The sequence below is a fragment of the Monodon monoceros genome, unplaced genomic scaffold, assembly GCF_005190385.1.
Source record: "Monodon monoceros isolate NGI ecotype Baffin Bay Population unplaced genomic scaffold, NGI_Narwhal_1 Super_Scaffold_4, whole genome shotgun sequence".
Classification (NCBI taxonomy): domain Eukaryota; kingdom Metazoa; phylum Chordata; class Mammalia; order Artiodactyla; family Monodontidae; genus Monodon; species Monodon monoceros.
The window spans coordinates 54374196-54395264 of record NW_021703781.1 but is presented as its reverse complement, the minus strand read 5'-3'; the positions used below and the strand labels follow the sequence as shown (position 1 = coordinate 54395264).

Genomic DNA, 21069 nt, shown 5'->3' with positions numbered 1-21069 from the left:
GGGTTCGTGCCCCGGTCCGGGAAGATCCCACGTGCCACGGAGTGGCTGGGCCCGTGAGCCATGGCCGCTGAGCCTGCGCGTCCGGAGCCTGTGCTCCGCAACGGGAGAGGCCACAGCAGTGAGAGGCCCGCGTACCGCAAAAAAAAAAAAAAAAAAAAATTATTTATTGAAGTATAGCTGCTGTACAATATTATTTAAGTTACAGGTGTACAATATAGTGATTCACAAATTTTAAAGGTTAGGGACTTCCCTGGTGGTCCAGTGGTTAGGACTTCGCCTTCCACTGCAGGGGGTGCGGGTTTGATCCCTGGTCAGGGAGCTAAGATCCCACATGCCTTGTGGCCAAAAAACCAAAACATAAAACAGAAGCAATACTGTAACAAATTCAATAAAGACTTTAGAACTGGTCCACATCCCCCAAAAAAAATCTTTAGAAAAATTTTTTAAAAGTTATACTCTTTATAGTTATTGTAAAATATTGGCTATATTCCCCATGTTATACAATATATCCTTGTAGTGTATTTTATACCTAATAGTTTGTACCTTTTAATCCCCCAGCTTTATAGTTAATGAATCATTAGTGCTAAAAGGAAATAGTACATGTAATGGAGAGGCTTAAAAAATCAAAAGTTGCAGATTTTGTGAACAAGAGGTAGGAAAGATATGAATCCTCCCTAATCTCAAGCTTCAGGAAGGTAAATACGGCCAAAACCAATTCCAGGTTGTTTTTTTCCAAGTCCAAGAACTCAGACCAGCCTTTGGCTGGCAGGTCATACCCCGGGTGTGTACAAGACTTAGCTAACAAGCAATCCAGACAGTTACCAACATCGAGTAGCTGAGATGGCACTGCTGGAAATCACTACTCTTCCTCTTGTGATTTGTGTCACTTGCCTGGTTTTGCTTTTTGTGTGGAAGAAAAGTCACAAAGGGGGAAGGCTTCCCCCTGGCCCAACTCCCCTTCCCATCATTGGGAATCTGATGCAACTAAACCTTAAGGATGTCCCTGCATCTCTCTCCAAGGTAAGGGTTTCATTAGAGGCTGGTCATCTCCAGGTAAGGGGGGGGGGTCATCTTCAGGTTATCTTCATGTCATCTTCAAGCGTTCTTAGTTTTACTCACCACTAAGACACTTCGGGGTGTCTGTTTCTGTATTACAAGACAGATACCTTTTTTTTTTTTTTCTGGATTGGATCACTTTAGAGCAGGTAGTGAGGTGTGTTGACCTGACCTGAGATATAGGTTGAATTCTAGTGAATGGGAAAATTCTGAAGTCAGAGCATACTTTGACTGAAAGGCTTCCAGTCCCCTCTGCGTGTAACACTTACCAAAAGACAAGCCAAGCAAATGTAATAACTGTCCTTTTATATTATTATTACTATTTTATACTAATCTGTGGGATACTTTATGATCCTCCTTCTAAAGAGTGATCCCCCCATCTTGCTCTGACACAGCCCAGCTCTGCTACGCTGACTGACATTCACTCCTTTGGAAATATTCTTTGGGAAAAAGTATTATCTCAGTGAGTTCATTGTGCAAGCATATATTCTCCAGAACAACCCTAATTACTGTCTTCTGATGGATGAATAAAGAAAATATGATGCGCACACACAGAGGAGTATTATTTATCCTTAAAAAAGAAGGAAATCCTGCCATTTACAACAACATGGTTGAACCTTGAGGATATTAATCCTAAGTTATATAAGCCAGACACAGAAGGACAAATACTATATGCACTCATAATGTGGACTCTAAAAGAGTCAAACTTGTAGGGAGCAGAATGGTGGTTGCCAGGGGCTGGGGAAGGGGGAAAATAGGGTGATGTTGCTCAGTTTTGCTGTAAAGAGGAAAGTCATGTTGCCATAGCTGGAAAGGGCTAGAATCCAATGCACAAGTTGGAGAATTGGGCCTTTTTTAGGAGCATGGAGAGTCATTTATATTAACAGAAAACTATGTACATGGGCACAGATTCAGGTAAACAAGTGGATGCTATGGTAGAAGCATATGGACATTCTCTTCTGGTTATTTCTATTATCTCTGTGAAATAGAGAGCAAAGTCATCAGCTGAGGGTGAGGTTGGGAGAGGAGGACCTGGCATTGTGTGCCCCGAAATATAGAGACACACTCATTCAAAGGGAACAAAGGAAGTAAGTTTCATTTTCCTGGGACAGAGAAAAGAGGTACAAAATGGCAAAATTCTCTACCATTTAAGTTAAAAAAAAAAAAAAGGCAGAAAAAAAAATGGTGTCAAGTTTTGCTTCTTAGAAATAATTATCATAAATAAAAAATGGAGGATTATAATATACAAATGGATTTTTTAACAAATGGATTTTTAAAAAAAATTTTTGGCCGCTCCACGCAGTTTGCAGGAGGATCTTAGTTCCTCAACCAGCACTCGAACCCGCGTCCTTGACAGTGAAAGCACGTAGTCCTAACCACTGGGCCGCCAGGGAATTCCCTAATGGATTTTTAAACATAATTTTATTTTTCACCAATTTAATTTAGAACTTGAACATGTTTCTGCACCATTGTACATCCTCATATAAGTAATTTCAAATGGCTGCTTTGAATTTAACTGCATGGTTGTAAAATACATTTGAAAACACCTCTAGCTGTCAGATGTTGTAGCACTCTATTTTTCCCCTTGGCACAATGCTATCATAAATATATAGATTTCATCCTTTTTAATACCTGTTTAGTGAGCTCTCCTTCTGGCCCTTATCCTGGCTGCTTCCTTCTCATCTTTAGTTTTACCTTAAGTGTTACCTCCTCATAGATTCCTCATCTATTTTATTGTTTTCCCATTATCATCCAACAGAGTACATTCTTTGTCGCTTTCATAGAATTATGCTCAGTTTCTATTGCAAATGTAGTTTGTTCGGCTATTTGCTGCCTGTTACTTCCACTAGACTCTAAGTTCCATGAGGGTTCCTGGCACAGTGTCTGACACAGTATAGGTGCTTAGTAAATATTTGCTCAATTGTTGCATGTATAGATGAAGGAAAGAATGAATCCATGACTGTACCCCAGGTTAAATTCCTGAAAGGAAATTAATGGAGCAAAGTCTAAGCTACATGTGAATCATTACTTAATTTCCACTGAAGCCTCCAATGGAGAGATTTCACAATAGCTCTTACAACCATTTGCATCTCTTTCCAGCTGGCCAAAGAGTATGGCCCCGTTTACACTCTGTACCTTGGATCCCAGATCACTGTGGTCTTACATGGATATGAGGCGGTGAAGGAAGCTCTAATTGATCAAGGTGATGAATTCCTTTACAGAGGACATATTCCAATTATTGACGATACCCAGAAAGGATATGGTATGTTTCAAGATAAAAGTTAATTCTCTTTAGCAAAAAAGTCTGATTAACCTAATGAGTGTCTGTTCTGCAACAAGCTACAAACTAGATGCTGCAATACTGCACTGCAATTCTGATACTAACTACCCAGAGCTAAGGGCATCATTCCCAAGAAGACTGCCCTCACTTCTGATGTCAGCCACAAGTTCAGGAGTCTCCAGGTTACCCACACTTCTGACCAACTGGCTAAAAATTCAGGGTTTCCGTGACCACCTCAGGTTCAGTAATTTGCTGGAATGACTCACAGAACTCATAAAGGTGCCATACTTACAATTACAGTTTTATTTATATGAAAGGTACAAATGGAGAGACACATAGGGCAAGGTTTGGGAGGGCCCAAATGCAGAGCTTCTGTATTCTCTTCCAAGGAAGCAGAATGCATTACCCATGTGATGCATTGATGTGTTCACCAACCAGGAATCTCACCAGAGCTTGGTGTCCAGATTTTTTAATTGGAACTTCATTACTTGGGCCCGATTGATTGACTCATTGGCCACGTGATAGAACTCAGTCTCTAGCTCCTTCTATTCCTTGAAAGTCAGGAGGTCAGGCTGATATCACTTGGCTGAAAGCTCCAATTCTCTAAATACAGAGTTGGTCTTTCTGGCATGGAACCCCACCTTGAAACTGTCTAGGGATCCACCATGAGTCACCTCATTATCATAAACTCAAGTGTGATCCCAGAAACTCAGCATGAATAACAAAGACACTTCTGAGTTAGAAGTGGGCATATCCAAGGGTTTAGAAGCTCTCTCCCAGGAACCAGGGACAAAGACCAGACAAGTTCTTTTATTATTCAACAGATGCTCTGATAACTCTATTGAGATAAACATCAAAAACAGACTCCAAGTTCCCTTTAAGGTAAATCTGCAAATATGGTTGTGATAAAAATCAATCTGGGAACATTTTGAAAAAAACAGTTGTTACCTAGAGGTCTTAGGGTTTAGGGAGCTGGAGAAGCCACGCTTGGGGTAGCATTTCACAGGATACAAAGGCTGCAGTGGCATAGTGGCAGCAACAATAAACAGATGACTAGGTATAGAAATTACTGTGTTTTCAATGTCAGCCTGGTTTGGGGATGGGGGGTTGGGGGGCGGTGGTGAGGGAGCTGGGAGAGGGTGGTAGGATCAGAGCGGTGACACACAGGGAGCTACAATGGTCTTAGTCAAGCTCAACTTCTTCAGTGGGACAACAGGCTCACAGATAATTATTTTATTATTATGTTTCAAAACTTAGACATATGTTACATATATTCCTTCATATGTATGAAGTATTACACACACAGAAACCTAGGACAACCCGAAAGTCTCCTCCAATCCACTTCAAATTGTAAAATTGCAAGCCCCAAAGAAAAAGAAACCTAATTCTTTTCAAAGCATATTTATGAATAATTAATTAAATATTATGCAGTGTACTAAGTGATAAAAGAGAAGCAATTTTTGATCTCTCTTACATAAGATCAGGATGCATTTGCCCACCTAAGAAGCAACCAAACCTTTCCTCTACTTCTTCCCTTTTTTCTAAACACGTTGATTACATTGTCTGTGTGTGAGCTTTAAAATCAACGTTTTTTTTTTCTTTTGGCTGCGTTGGGTCTTTGTTGCTGCACGTGGGTTTTCTCTAGTTGTGGTGAGCGGAGGCTACTTTTCGTTGCGGTGTGCGGAGGCTACTCTTCGTTGCACTGCGCGGGCTTCTCATTGCAGTGGCTTCTCTTGTTGGGGAACACGGGCTCTAGACGCGTGGGCTTCAGTAGTTGTGGCACATGGGCTCAGTAGTTGTGGCTCACGGGCTCTAGAGCGCAGCCTCAGTAGTTGGGGCACATGGGCTTAGTTGCTCCGTGGCATGTGGGATCTTCCCGGACCAGGGCTCGAACCCGTGTCCCCTGTGTTGGCAGGCGGATTCTTAACCATTGCACCACCAGGGAAGCCCCTAAAATTAACTTTTAATTGGAGCGGGAAGCTTCTGGGTTGGATTGAGCTCAAGAGGGAAAAAAATATTGCTCAAAAAATTGCCGTTTTCACAACTCTGAGAAAATTGGTTTTCAAACTTCCTATAAAATCCTTGTTACTGCTCCTTACTTGCCTGTAATGGGAACAGATAACTCAGCTCTTCCTTTCCTAAAACTATCCTGGAAAATAACAAAGAACCATTCATTGATATTTTAGTTTTCCTTCTGCATTAGTTTCCTGGGGCTGTCATAATAAAGTACCAAAAACTGCGTACAAACCTTAGGGCAACAGAACTTTATTGTCTCACAGTTTTGGAGTCCAGAAGTCTGAGATCAAGATGTCAGTGAGGAAAAAAAAAAAAAAAAAAAGATGTCAGTGAGGTTGGTTCCTTCTGAGAGCTGTGAGGGAGAATCTGTTTCATGTTTCTCTCCTAGCTTCCAGTGCTTTGCTGGCAATCTTTGTTGTTCCTTGGCTTGTAGATGTATCACCCCAATCTCTGATTCATGTTCACATGGCATTCTCTGTGTATATGTCTCTGTGTCCAAATTTCCCCGTTTTAGAAGCATACAGTCATATTGGATTGGGCCCACCCTAATGATCTCATTTTAACTTGATTACCTCTGCAAAGACCCCATTTCCAAATAAGGTCATATTCACAGATACTGGGGGCCCGCGCATCAACATATTTTGAGGGGAAACAAACCCATAACACCTTCGAAAATGAAATGTCTGCTAAAATACTAGATAGCTTTCTTATCTAGTGATCTTTGAACACTATAATACAGTGCTGAGGATTTGTGTCTAATCAAGTTGTTGAAACATTTTCTGTTAACTATCAACTCAATATTTTGTCTAGTGTCTTAATCTTTAAACATTTATCTCATTGACAGATTGCAACAGCTCAAGCCCTTACTTTATCTTTTTCTTTTTTTCTGAAAAAGTTTTATTGTGCACAGAGGGTAAGGGCTCAGTCCTTCTTGGCTGCCGCCTTCCTCATGGCGGCCAGGGCATTGCTCAGCTCTTCTCTCTAACTCTTGGTATGGATGTGTGTCCCCACCCTTTTCTTGACGAACTTGAGGGCCCGCTTGTCCTTGGAGACCTTGAGCAGCTCCATGGCCCGCCGCTCATAAGGGGTGAAGCAGCACACATCCCGGATCACGTCCTGCACGAACTTGGTGTGCTTGGTGAGACGCCAGCGGCGGCGTCTGTGCCTCGGCTTGCTCACGTCCTTGGTCACCTTGTGGCCCTTGTTGAGGCCCAAGGCCATGGGTAGCGCAGAGCCATGGCTGCTGCTCTGCAATGGCAGCCGCGGCGGAAGAGCCTCCGACGCGCGGAACTCTGGGATTTCTACCAACACGGGGTGGCAAGTGCCAGAGAGGCCCCCTTACTTTAACGTATTCATTCAATCCACACACCAGTTTTAGATGTCATTGTTCAGTCGCTAGAATGCAAAAATTAAAATAACTTAGTGCTCTTAAAGGCATGGATAAACAGCCATTCATTCTTTACCTGGAGGAGTGCAATGCTGTACCATTTTTGGAAAGTACTATATCTATGGACATATAAACTGTAGAGACCTACTGAGGAATCTAGTTTACATAAATAGAGACAACCAACTATGTAATTATTCACCCATGCACATACTTGCCCCAGTGCAATGGGAGTGGAGAGGGCATTGCTTCCTTGGAACAGTCCACGCCTGCAGGGATGCAGGTGTGGTAAAGAGAAAGAAGTACATTTTTTAAAAAGATATTTACATAATGGGTATAGATTCTGAACAAAGTGAGAAAAATAGGAGAGTATCACAGCTATCTCTTGTTGTGTAACAAACCACCCCAGACTCAGGGATGTAAAACAACAACCCCCCAGCCCCCACTTTTTTTTAATGCTCATGGATTCTGTGATCAGGAATTTGAACACGGCATAGTGGAAGGGGTTTTCTCTGATCCACAAGGCCTGGGGCCTTTGCAGACATCCAATTTTTTTTTTTTTTCCCCAAATAAAGCAGCTAAGGGTGATTCAAATAGCTGAGGGCTGAAATCATCTGGAGGCTTCTTCATTTACAAGCCTGGCTTCTGGGCAAGGATGACCCAAAGGCTGAGCTCAGGTGGGCCTGTCAACAGAGCATCTCCAAGTGGCCCGCCCATGTGGCTTGGGCTTCTCGCTGGTGCCTGGAGTCCAGGAGGGGGCATCCTGAGGGGGAGCATCTGGAGAGTGAGCAGTCCAAGCTGCAAAGCTTCTTCAGACCAAATCTTAGAACATAGAACCATTCTATTCATTGCAAGTAATTCCCAAAAGCCAACCCAAATCCAAATGGACAGGAATTAAGCTTCCATATTTGATGGGGAAGTGGTGGTGGTCACACTACGGAAGAGAATGGGGGATGGGAGATGTTGTGGTTCACTCTGGAAAACACAATCTGCACACAACAAGCAGGTAGAAGAGGAAAGTATCACCTCTGCACTGATAAGGGAAAACTTGAAGAACAGAAGTTTAAGTGGGAGCCAAGTGGTTCTGCAGTGGAAGATAGGATTAGAGAGTCTTCTGCATTGAGTCACAGACAGCCCTGGACCAACGCTGAGCTCCCCGTGTAGAAAAGAAGAGACTGACTACTGTATGTGAGATTCATGTGCGTATATGTGTACATTCCCAGATTTGGACTCCCAAAAGCATTTCAATTTTGGAATAGGGCAATAGAAGATGTCAGATTTTCCTCTGAAATAGATATTGTCAAGAGCCTTGACCTTAAACTTTTAACTGACAGCATCAGTGAATCAAAGCAGCCTTCACATAGCTCATTTATTGTAATCAGAACCTAGAAAATATATCGGCACTCTCTCCTGCCATCACATTTGCATGGCATATACTCCAACACTGGAAGAATTCAACCATCTTCTCTGTGCATGTGTCCAGAAGATAAACACTGCTAGAGAAATTCTCTCAGTAATTACACTGGCTTCCCTTTAAATTAATACTTTAAACCTCAATTAGACTCTTAATACAACACGTTCCTCTGATTGGCTCCCTTTTCCACTCTCAGAGACTCCTCATTCCTCCTATTAACACCCTCATTATACATTTCCTCTCTCAGAACCACTGTATCATAACTCATTGTAACAACAGAAGTATCAGGAAGGAACTCTCCAGTTTCTTAACATTTTATCTATGGCTCTATCTGCCCCTGCACCCACATTCTCCTTTTTTTTTTTTCTCCTGTTACAATTGAAAAAGTGTCCCTTTCTTGACAGGGAAAATTTTCACATGTGCCCTAGATCCTATAGCATCTCACCTTCCCAAGGATTTTACTTCTTTGGTAATGCCTTCTCCATCCCTGATTACCCATCTCTCTCCGCTTGTCTTGAAAGCCACTCCTCTCTCTTCCCTACTGGCCCTGGTTCCCAGTGCTACAGTTACTGCAAGCTGAAATTCTCACACTCTTTCAACAGCTGGCTCTGACTGGGATCAACCAAAGAGAGGCACTGGCAAGAGATTGGGGAGTGGAAGGAGAGCCAGAGGGCCCCCTCTCTCTGTGCCTCAGATAGCATCTCTTCCAAGAGCTGCATGTCCCCCCATAACTCCAGGGCCACTTTGGTTCCTGGCCAGGTAACCCCAGCCACTGAGCTCCTTTGTCCCTTCCATGGGGAGATGGTAGCAGTTTTCTGCTGTTGATAATTACCAGTTGTCCCGCTGTCCCTGGTTTGGCCTCTCAGTGTTTCCATCACCTTAAAATCGATTCTCTGGATTAATTTTCCTCTGTTTTAAATATTGAGAGAGGCTTCTCTTTTGCCGGTTGGACTGTGACTGATAAACTCACTCTCCAGTGAATCATTCCCAGGAACATGTGAATATTCCACAGCACTCTCCTCACAACTCCCTTCGGTTACTGTTCCTGGTTTCTTGCCCCTTAACAACCAAACTTCTCTAAAGAGACATCCATAATGATGGAGTAATTCCCCTTTAGAAACCCATCTTGAGAGATAATACAAGATGTGGGAAAAATTATAAACAAGAATGTTCACGGTAGTAATATTTTTAGAATCTGGCATACAGCCGGTGTCAACCAAACAAAAAATGCACAGTGTGAGAGCTGTGAGTTCACTTTTATTTGGGGACTTACTCAGGACTATAGCCCAGGAGACAGCGTCTCAGATAGCTCTGAGAAACTGCTCCGAAGAGATAGTGGGGGAGGTCAGTATATATATGATTTGGTGAAGGGGGTATGTGCAATCAAGCACCCATCTCAGTAGAAGGCTGCTGCTAGTCACGAGGAACAGATGTCTCCCTAAATGATTTTATTGCTTTTCTAAGTATGAGGAAATGCAAGAAATAGAGCTCCTAAAGTTTTCTCCTGAAAATATCTAACTATCTGAAGGCCTGTTCTGTCAGTTTCCCCAGAGCACAAAGTGCCTCATTCCTGATCTACCCCCTGAATTCCTTTCAGGGTCTGTTGAAGGTCAGTGACTGCAGTGGCCGTTGACCTAATCCTTGTAGAGCTGGATGGCAAGTGACATGCTTTAGTTGGCACAGGATAGCAATGAAAATTTATTAGATAAATGGAAGAATAAATGAAGAGCAAAAAAAGGCAACATTTAAAAGTCTAATTAAGGATTAAATAAAAATTTTACCAAACTTGTAGTTGCTTTTTGATTTAAAGGTGATGCAAAAACAGTTAAAAATTTAAAGAGATAAAAATATTCCTAAAATCCAATAATAATAATAATGTTATTATTATGTTATAATAATAATTGGAGCATTATTGAATTATTATTATAATAGCTATAATTATATAATATTAGCTAATATTTATTAAATACTTCTTACGTGCCAGATACTGTGCTGGGGGTTTCTCATGTATTACCATATTCAGTTAACACAGTGGCCCCATGAGGAAAATATTTTTTATTTCCATTCAACAGATGAAAAGCTGAGGCAACAGAAGTTAAATAACTCACCCAAATTAGAAAGTTTTGGAGTAGAGATTTGAGTTCAATTTGCCTAACTCTAGAACCCAGAACCACTAACCATAGTCTCAATACACTAACCTATTCTTAAATTTTTTTGTTTTTTAATTTTTTAATTGAAGTATAGTTGATGTAACATATTTATTTTTATGTACCATCTCCCAGATGTTGTTCATATGCACACATATTTTACATAGTTGTAATTATAGTATAGACGTATTTGTATACTGATTTTTTCTTTTAAATATTAACATTTCTGCTATTTTTACGTAGTTTTCATAATCATCATTTTAACAATTGCTTACTTTTCCTAATATTGATTTACTATCATTGTATAATTATGCAAAAAATTACCCTATCATTAGCATTTAGATTGTTTACAAATTTCTTAAATCAGTATAGATGACATTGCAGTGTACACCTTTTTAACTTTTGCTGAATTATTTCTTTGTGTAAATTCTTAGGAAAGCAATTAATGGATCAAAGACAATTTTAATAGTTTTTGCTATAAATATTGCTTTAATTTCCATAATAGGTCGTGATATGCAAAGAGGCTAAACAATGCACCAAATTTGCCACAAGCTTGATTGCTTTAGGTACAGAATTTCTTTTTAATGCTTGCTAATTTGGTAGATGTGAAATGAATATTTAAATTATTGTGTATTGAACATCTTCTGTGTGCAAGGTAAGAGATCATCATGTGTCACAGGAAATATTTGGAGAGATGCCCCAGTCACTTAACTAAGTAAAATCTAGTATAGGAAGTAACACAAGTAAACAAATTGCTGTAATACAAGGTAGAAAAGATAAATTGTATTAAAGCATCACGCAAGCCAATTCAGTTAAAGGAAGGCAAGATTATCTCCAGTAGAGGATAGGGAAGACTTCAGAGAGAGGGTTTTCAAAATGGCTCTCAAAGGAAAGCTAGAAACTCAACAAAGCAAATAGGGTGGGAGCAGACTTGTCAGTAAAAGGGAGAGAATGAACAAAATAAGGGTGCAAAACAATGTAGTTGCATTTAGTGAACAGCTGTGATTGGTCTATAAGCTCAGAGTTAGAGCCAAGGGAGAGAATGATGGAAATGTTTGAGGTTTTAAAGGTGTCAGAATGAGACTGGGGTGGGGAGGTGGGGGTGGGGTAGAGGGACCCATTGAATGATTTTTAGCACCAGCCTCATTGTCCCTGTATTTGATTTTGATTAACCTGGAAACTGTAGATTTAGAGGAGTGAAAGGGGAAACTGGTTTGAAGATGATTAGAACTTTTAAAATCTGTAAAAGTGTTAGAACCTGAAGTGTGGTAGCGTAGTATGAATTGACAAGAAGGGACAGATGAGAAAGACATTTTGGAGGTGGAATCGACGGGACTTACCAAGTGCGGATGTATAGGGTGAAGGGCAAGAGGGATGTGAAGATGCCCTGAGGTTTGCATTTGGGGCACTAGGAAACTGGTGGTGCATTAAGGAAATTCAGGACACGTACCTGGTTTTGTACAGAGGAAGGAATGAAAAAACACTGGTGTGAACATACTGAGTTCCTTTGCTCCTGAGTTTCTCCTTGTTCAGATTAGCTAACATTAGCTGTAGTAAATTCAGAGGCAAATGGAAACATATATTCCCTATTGCTCTGCTTTCCAGTTGCTTATCCTCTAATAGAGAAAATCACAGGTAGAATTAAACCACAAGTTAGAGGGATATTAAGTGTAAAACAGACACTCAGGAAAGAGGTTTGTGAGAACACATGCCAGTCTTTACTACTTTTAACAAAACCAGACAGAGGGCCCTTCCCACACTTGGGAATGTTCTCTACCTGCCAATGATCCGCCTCCTGACTCCATCACCCCTGCCCTCTGTTGACCAGAGCTTGGGTTTTATTTTCTTTGTGACAAATATTTCACCCAAACCAAAGAATATGTTGTGCTCTTCAAAGGCCAGTTGCTAAATCCCTGAAAAGGGGCACTGGCAACAGTGCAGGATGGACACAGGAGATAAGCTTCAGGGAAAGTCGGACTCCATGATGCAAAATTCTTTCCTGCTCTTTGCTTCTTTTCCCAGGAATCTTTTTCAGTAATGGAAACAGGTGGAAACAAATGCGACGCTTCTCCCTCATGACCCTGAGGAACTTTGGGATGGGGAAGAAGGGCCTCGAGGAGAGGGTCCAGGAGGAGGCCCAGTTTCTGGTGGAGGAGCTCAGGAAAACAGAGGGTGCGTTCCATTGACCATCCTTTGGGGCAAGGGGCTTCTACACACAGAGCTTCCCACCAAAGCTCCTCCTTTGGGAGGCACGCAATAGTCCACAATCTGCTCTATGAGTCAGGGCATTGACTAGGAAAAAGGCAGCAGGAAGAAAATGACCCAAAACTGTTACTTAGGACTCATGAATCCTTTTGTATGGATTCATCTCCCAACTTCGGCACTTACTGGATGTGTAAATTTGGACAAGTTACTTAACTTTTCTAAAACGCAGTTTCCTCATGTGAAAAATGGGGCTAAAAATCAAACCTCAGAATGAGGGTTAAATAATAAAGTTTGCAAAACATTTACACAGTATCCAGCATGTATAATACTCCATATTACTTGTTGCTCTTATGGCTATTACAGTATTGCAAAACGTTACAGTTTGCAAAACATTTACACATTATCCAGCATGTATAATACTCCATAATATTACCTGTTGCTCTTATGACTATTACAGTATTCATTGAATAACATAATAATTAGTAGTAGTAGCATAGTATAATACTATAGAGCATGTACTACTAGTAGAAGATCCCTACATCCTAATTTGAAGAAGTTTAGAGAAAATAAAATATAGGTATCAATCTGAGCAAGAGGGAGGCCCTGTTCTTGAAGCCCTAATGCAAGCTGATGAAAATTCTAAATTTTAGAATTTTTTTTTTCTCACATCAGCTCAGCCCTTGGACCCTGTCTTCACCCTCTCCTGTGCTTCCTGCAACGTGATCTGCTCCGTCCTCTTCAATGAGCGTTTCCACTACAACAATAAGACGTTACTCTCCCTGTTGAGTTTGTTAAATAAAAATTTTAATCGAATAAGCTCTCCCTGGAACCAGGTAAAGCCAAGTCTGCATCTGCCCTTGCGGTTGATCTCATGGGGGCACTGGGAGCCCATAGGCAGGGTAAAGGGCTGTGAGCTCCCCACCCTGCCCCATGAGCACGTGCCAACACAAGCACTGTCACCTTCCCACAACGTGTGTCTTGTCGAGTGGATGAGTGCAGTGTCGCTTACCCCAGCACCTATGGAAGGCTGCCCTCTGCTTGCTTCTGTGAGTTGACTCCCACAAAAGAAGACATCACGTTCCCAGTTGCCTTTGTTTCTTTTAAGGCCCCTACGCACATTCTCCCCTTCTCGACTCTGAGGTTGGCCAAGGGTGATTGAGCAAGGAGATGGGAAGGGGCTGCTCTCTCATGTACGTGATGGTCACCCTCCCTTCTTTTCTGCTCAGAAGCTGGAGGAAGGGATTCTCCCTAGCCAGACCCCACAGCCGGTTAGGTGCTCCACTTAGAAACACTGATCTCTCTTCACAAACTGAATTGCTGATGTATTTTTTTTCTTATTTTAGATTTACAATCTATGGCCAAAACTCATAAAGCATCTCCCTGGAGAGCACAAAGCATTCTCAAAAAGGCTTAATGATGTTAAATATTTTATTCTGGAAAAAGTGAAGGAGCATCAGAAGTCCCTGGATCATAATAACCCTCGAGACTACATTGACTGTTTCCTCAGCAAGATGGAGCAGGTACTGTATGTGACATCTTTCCCTGGTATTATATTTTATCAGTCCATGGAAATGCAGGAAAGCATAATCACACCACATAGGTAATTCTTTTTTTTTTTTTTAATTTGGTTGTGCTGGGTCTCAGTGGCGGCAGGCAGGCTCCTTAGTTGTGGTATGTGAACTCTTAGCTGCATCGTGCATGTGGGATCTAGTTCCCTGACCAGGGATCGAACCCAGGCCCCCTGCATTGGAAGCGTGGAGTCTTAACCACTGCGCCACCAGGGAAGTCCCCATTTTGGTAATTCTTAATATTTTGATATCTTATGGCAATGGGGTACACTATTAACAATAACAGAAATTTAAAAATAGTCCAAAGCCCTCTTTTTCCTTTGTATTTTTATTTACTTCCTACACTTGGATATTAGCATTTAATGAAGTGTTCTCGATACATATTTACAATGAGCTACATATATATATATATATATATATATATATATATATATATATATAAACATGCATATATATGTATATATATGCATGTTTCTGAGCATATATTTATCTTGGGGTGGCTAAACACACATGCATCTTCTCTACACATTATTTACACATACATAGTCAGCCATTTTTGCCACAGTGCTTCCCAGGTAGCATGTCATAGACCAATACATTATAAAAACTGGATTGTGTTTTCCCTTAGAACACTCTTGTTATTTGAAACTGGTGATGGATAAAGGGTTCTGAAACAAATACATTATACGTTAACCATGGATGGTATTAAACATATTGAATAGCAAGTATCACACAGCCACCAACCCTTAGAACATCACTGACATAAAATACCAGCATGAGTGTCCAAGAGAACATCAGTAGAAAAACAGTCAAGACTGTGACAAACAATAGATTGTAAAAAAAGATATTTAAATGTATATACACATATAGCAGCTTAAAACCTGAAAATAATTCTTTCAGCCCTATAAAATTAACCTCATTTATGCCAAATTTTCCCAGATATATATAAACAAAAGAAAAACACCACTCAAGTATATCATAAATGTGCAAGTTATAGCAAACAATTAATAATAACTTGTTTAGTCTTCTTAATCTCTAGGAGGGCTGATTTGGAAAGCTTGATTTCCTTAGAAAACATGTTGAAGGAAGGCATGTTGATGCCCTGTTTTCTTCTTAGAAATTTCCCTGGGGTCAGTAGAGTCATTCAAGCTCATTCCACTTGTCAACAGTGTACATCGAAATAGCCTCTTCATTCTGATGGAAAAGTTTGTTGTTGGCTCTCAGAGGACTAGATGTTTGTCTGGAAAAGAGAGAAAAAAATAGCCAGGTTTTTAATTCAATCATTTAAAGATTTTATTTAGCACCAACTCTGTATCAGTCATGGTGCTTGGTAAATGGAATAAAGTGATGAATCAGATACTACCCTGTAATTTTCTTTCATAGCACTTATCATAGTTTAACAAAATATTTATTTAATTTACCTCTATATTCTTCACTACACTGTATACTCCAAAGGGCTGGAGTATTGTCGATTTTTCACACTTTGTATCACCAGCAACTAGCACAATGCCTAAAATATTGTAGATGCACATAAATATTTATTGAAATAATTATTGAATTAATTAATGAACAAAGATACAGTCCTTGACTTAATGGAGCTTACAGTCTAGTGCAAAGATCATCAAAACAAACAGTAACAATGAAGTCCTAATAGGGGAAGTACAAGATTGTTATGGGAGAATGTGGCAGGAACACTAATGCTAGTCTAATTCGAGTCAGGAAGGGACTTCTAAACCAAGGCCCAGTGGATACATCCCTGCTCACATAGGTGAACAAATGAGCTGAGAGCTGAAAGGTGACTAGGGATTATCTACATAAAAGTAGCAAAGAAAAATATACCAAGCAGAGGAACAAGATGTGCAAAGGCCCTGAGGCAGAGGGAAGCTTGGGGATATGAAGGGTAGACAGAAAGTCAGTGTGGCTGGAAGGGAGGGAGCAGGGGAGAGTGGTAGGAGAGAAGCTGAAACAGCAAGAGGTCAGCAGGCAGACCATTCATGCAGGGCCTGGCAGAACACATTAATTAGTTTAGCTTTTATCCTAATATCAGTGAAAATCATTTGCAGGGCCTAAGCACTGTGTAAAGGATGACCATATTTGTGATGTGGAGAACAGATTGTAGGGGTCAACAGTGGATGCAAGGAGAACAGCTAGGAGTTGTTTCAGGGTAAATTTCCTGGTAGCAGAGCCTAAAATAGGGATTTGTGTGGAAGTGATTTATTAAGGGAGTGCTATCAGGAGAAACTTCTATGTATGTGAATGAGAGAAACAGGATAAGGAAGGGGAAAAATTAAAAATAGATGTGGTTTCAGGTGAAGCCTAGTCTCTACCTGATCCTACAGGGGGCTCTAGAGTATAAATTGCACTGCAGAGTTTGTCCTTCCCTGGGGCAACGGAGCTGGGCTTTTGTACTCTTGCATCTATCAGTCATTGGTCACAGGCATCCCCATGAGGGTGGTCTGGGAGACTGATTCCCTCCCAGGCTTCTCTTGTCATTGTGGCTCCAGTGTCCAAGGGACTCCAGAGAAAGTTGCAGGTGTGAGCCAAAGCAGCTGTGAGGTAGGTTATCAGAACCAGTAAAAGGGATCTGAGCAGGGCACCAATAGCATTTTCTGTACGAGATGATTGCAGTGGCCCAAGGCAAAGAAGATGGCCAAGGGTACTGGTGGTGGAAATGAAGAGACGTGGATAGATTTGAGATACTTTTAGGAGGTAAAATTAACAGTCTTGGTGGTGAGTTGGGAAATGCAAGAGATGAGGAGCTGTGTTCCTGGCTTGCCTAACTGGATGGAAGCTGGGGCCATTCACCAATACAGGAAACACTGGAAAGGGACCACAGACAGTTGTTAGCATACATACCAAAGCCTTGAGATCCTCTGAAAGAGTCTAGAGGAAGGAACAAAAGAAAGTTGATACGCCAACGTCTGGATTTCAGCCATTCCTTCCTCTCCTGCCCTCCACATCTATTTTTCTTTTAAGATAACTATCAATAGAAAATGGGTAGAAACTTCTGAAGCATTTCTGCTTTCCTGTAAGTTTTGTTGCATTATGTTTTAATCTCTAAACCTTACTACATAACAGATTTGGGTGTGTTAAGAATTAAACAAAATGGTGGAGTTCATTCTACTTAGCTAAATTACAGAGTTAGAACATAAATAGAAGATATGTTGATATTTCCATTTTCTCCCTCACTCTCTTCCCAAGCAAAGATTTTTAAAAACCTACTGGAACTTTCTGTTGTGAGGGAGTTATTTAAAATGCTCAGTATTCCAGATCAAGGCAGTAAGAACTATAGGTAGGAAGTGGCAACGTGCCTAAAAACTTGGACATCCATATGCAGAAATCATCCCATTTTGAAATGAACAGGAGAGACATGGTATAAAGAAACTGAGTTAAGAAAAATTTGATTCAGAGCTTTAAAAGTAAAGCTAATAGTTAAAAGAAGTGCTCTAATACTTTTCTTAGATTTAAAAACAGTGGTATTAAAAGCCCACCAAAAATTAATCAGCAATGAAAATAATTTAATTATAGTGAAAAATAGAGATTTTATTAGCTTAACTAGTTTACATATATTAAACAATAATTTATTCAACAAATTCTTAGTCTGGCTATTATGCCAAGGGTTGGGGATACATCAACGAAGAAGATTTAATCCCTATTATTTTTAGTATAGTAATTGTAAAATAGAAAGCTCAGAGATTGGTTCAAGATGGCAGAGTGGAAGGACATGCACTCACTCCCTCTGCGAGAGCACTGGAATCACAACTAACTGCTGAACAATCATCAACAGGAAGACACTGGAACTCACCAAAAAAGATACCCCACATCCAAAGACAAAGGAGAAGCCACAATGAGACAGTAGGAGGGGCTCAAGCACAATAAAATCAAATCCCATAACCACTGGGTGGGTGACTCACAAACTGGAGAACAATTATACCACAGAAGTCCACCCACTGGGACTTCCCTGGTGGCACAGTGGTTAAGAACCTGCCTGCCAATGCAGGGATCACGGGTTCGATCCCTGGTCCGGGAAGATTGCACATGCTGCAGAGCAACTAAGCCCATGCACCACAACTGCTGAGCCCGTGTGCTGCAACTAATGAAACCCATGTGCCTAGAGCCCGTGCTCCGCAACAAGAGAAGCCACCGCAATGAGAAGCCCACACACCACAATGAAGAGTAGTCCCCACTCACTGCAACTAGACAAAGCCCGTGCAACAACGAAGACCCAACACAGCCAAAACTAAATAAATTAAAAAACAAAAAACAAATTCTTTAAAAAAAATTGAAAAAAAAGAAGTCCACCCACTGGAGTGAAGGTTCTGAGCCCCAAGTCAGGCTTCCCAACCTGGGGGTCCGGCAACAGGAGGAGGAATTCCCAGAGAATCAGACTTTGAAGGCTAGCAGGACTTGACTGCAGGACTTCAACAAGACTGGGGGAAACAGAGACTCCACTCTTGAAGGGCACACACAAAGTAGTGTGCACATCGGGACCCAGGGGGAAAGAGCAGTGACCCATAGAAGACTGAACCAGACCTACCTGCTAGTGTTGGAGGGTCTCCTGCAGAGGTCAGGGTGTGTGTGGCTGCGTCTCACCTTGAGGGCAAGGACACTGGCAGCAGAAGTTCTGGGGAGTACTCCTTGTCATGAGCCGTCCAGGAGTCCACCAACAGCCCCACCAAACAGCTTGTAGCCTCCAGTGCTGGGTCACCTCAGGCCAAACAACCAACAGGGAGGGGACTCAGCCCCATCGATCAGCAGATAGCGGATTAAAGTTTTACTGAGCTTCTTCCCACCAGAGCAACACCCAGCTCTACTCACCACCTATTAGGTAGTTTGCACAAGCCTCTTAGATAGCTTTATCCACTAGACAGCAGAAGCAAGAAGAGCTACAGTCCTGCAGCCTGTGGAATGAAAACCACATTCACAGAAAGACAGACAAAATGAAAAGGCAGAGGACCATGTACCAGATGAAGGAATAAGATAAAGCCCCAGAAAAACAACTAAGTGAAGTGGAGATAGGCAACCTTCCAGAAAAAGAATTCAGAATAATGATGGTGAAGATGATCCAGGACCTTGGAAAAAGAATGGAGGCAAAGACTGAGAAGATGCAAGAAATGTTTAACAAAGACCTAGAAGAATTAAAGAACACACACCTAGAAGAATTAAAGAACAAACAGACAGAGATGAACGATACAATAACTGAAATGAAAACTACACTAGAAGGGATCAATAGCAGAATAACTGAGGCAGAAGAACAGATAAGTGACCTGGAAGACAGAATGGTGGAATTCACTGCTGTGGAACAGAATAAAGAAAAAAGAATGAAAAGAGATGAAGACAGCCTAAGAGACCTCTGGGACAACATTAAATGCAACAACATTCGCATTATAGGGGTCCCAGAAGGAGAAGAGAGAGGGAAAGGACCTGAGAAAATATTTGAAGAGATTATGGTCGAAAACTTCGCTAACATAGGAAAGGAAATAGCCTCCCAAGTTCAGGAAGCACAGAGAGTCCCAGGCAGGATAAACCCAAGGAGAAACACGCTGAGACACATAGTAATCAAACTGACAAAAATTAAAGACAAAGAAAAATTATTGAAAGCAACAAGGGAAAAACGACAAATAACATACAAGGGAACTCCCATAAGGTTAACAGTTGATTTCTCAGCAGAAACTCTACAAGCCAGAAGGGAGTGGCATGATATATTTCAAGCGGTGAAAGGGAAGAACCTACAACCAAGATTACTCTACCCACAAGAATCTCATTCAGATTCAACGAAGAAATCAAAAGCTTTACAGACAAGCAAAAGCTAAGAGAATTCAGCACCACCAAACCAGCTCTACAACAAATGCTAAAGGAACTTCTCTAAGTGGGAAACACAAGAGAAGAGAAGAACCTACAAAAAAAAAAACCAAAACAATTAAGAAAATGGTAATAGGAACATACATATCGATAATTACCTTAATGAATGGATTAAATGCTGAATTAAATGTGAATGGATTAAATGCTCCAACCAAATGACACAGGCTCACTGAATGGATGCACAAACAAAACCCATATACATGCTGTCTACAAGAGACCCACTTCAGACTTAGGGACACATGCAGACGGAAAGTGAGGGGATGGAAAAAGATATTCCATACAAATGGAAACCAAAAGAAAGCTAGAGTAGCAATACTCATATCAGATAAAATAGGCTTTAAAATAAAGAATGTTACAAGAGACAAGGAAGGACACTACATAATGATCAAGGGATCAACCCAGGAAGAAGATAACAACAATTATAAATATATATATGCACCCAACATAGGAGCACCTCAATACATAAGGCAAATGCTAACAGCTATAAAAGAGGAAATCGACAGTAACATCATAATATTGGGGGACTTTAACACCTCACTTACACCAATGGACAGATCATCCAGACAGAAAATTAATAAGGAAACACAAGCTTTAAATGACACATTAGACCAGATAGATTTAACTGATATTTATAGAACATTCCACCCAAAAGTGGCAGAATACACCTACTTCTCAAGTGTACATGGAACATTCTCCAGGATAGATCATATCTTGGGTCACAAATCAAGCCTTGGAAAATTTGAGAAAATTGAAATCGTATCAAGCATCTTTTCTGACAACAATGCTATGAGATTGGAAATCAATTACAAGAAAAAAACTGGAAAAAACACACATACATGGAGGCTAAACAGTGTGCTACTAAATAACCAAGAGATCACTAAAGAAATCAAAGAGGAAATCAAAACATACCTAGAGACAAATGACAACAAACCATGACAATCCAAAACCTATGGGATGCATCAAAAGCAGTTCTAGAGCAATACAATCCTACCTCAAGAAGCAAGAAAAATCTCAACTAAACAATCTAACCTTACACCTAAAGGAACTACAGAGACAAGAACAAACAAAACCCAAAGTTAGTAGAAGGAAAGAAATCATAATGATCAGAGCAGATATAAATGAAATAGAAACAAAGA

At 40.8% G+C, this 21069-nt stretch overlaps 1 protein-coding gene and 1 pseudogene across 3 annotated transcripts in view; one reads left to right on the top strand and one right to left on the bottom strand.

Annotated features, from left to right (window-relative positions):
* Positions 1-564: 564 nt before the first annotated feature.
* LOC114908661 (cytochrome P450 2C23-like) overlaps positions 565-21069 on the top strand; it is a 33779-nt gene continuing 13274 nt past the window's right edge. For all 3 annotated transcript variants that reach the window (XR_003796993.1, XR_003796994.1, XM_029245029.1), the window contains exons 1-5: positions 565-1020; positions 3157-3319; positions 12321-12470; positions 13176-13336; positions 13847-14023. Coding sequence is in view for 1 of the 3 variants with exons in the window: in XM_029245029.1 (XP_029100862.1) it covers positions 841-1020; positions 3157-3319; positions 12321-12470; positions 13176-13336; positions 13847-14023 (831 nt within the window). In the remaining 2 variants the exon portion in view is untranslated. The remainder of the gene's footprint in view (positions 1021-3156; positions 3320-12320; positions 12471-13175; positions 13337-13846; positions 14024-21069) is intronic.
* Positions 6275-8731, bottom strand: LOC114908663 (annotated as a pseudogene).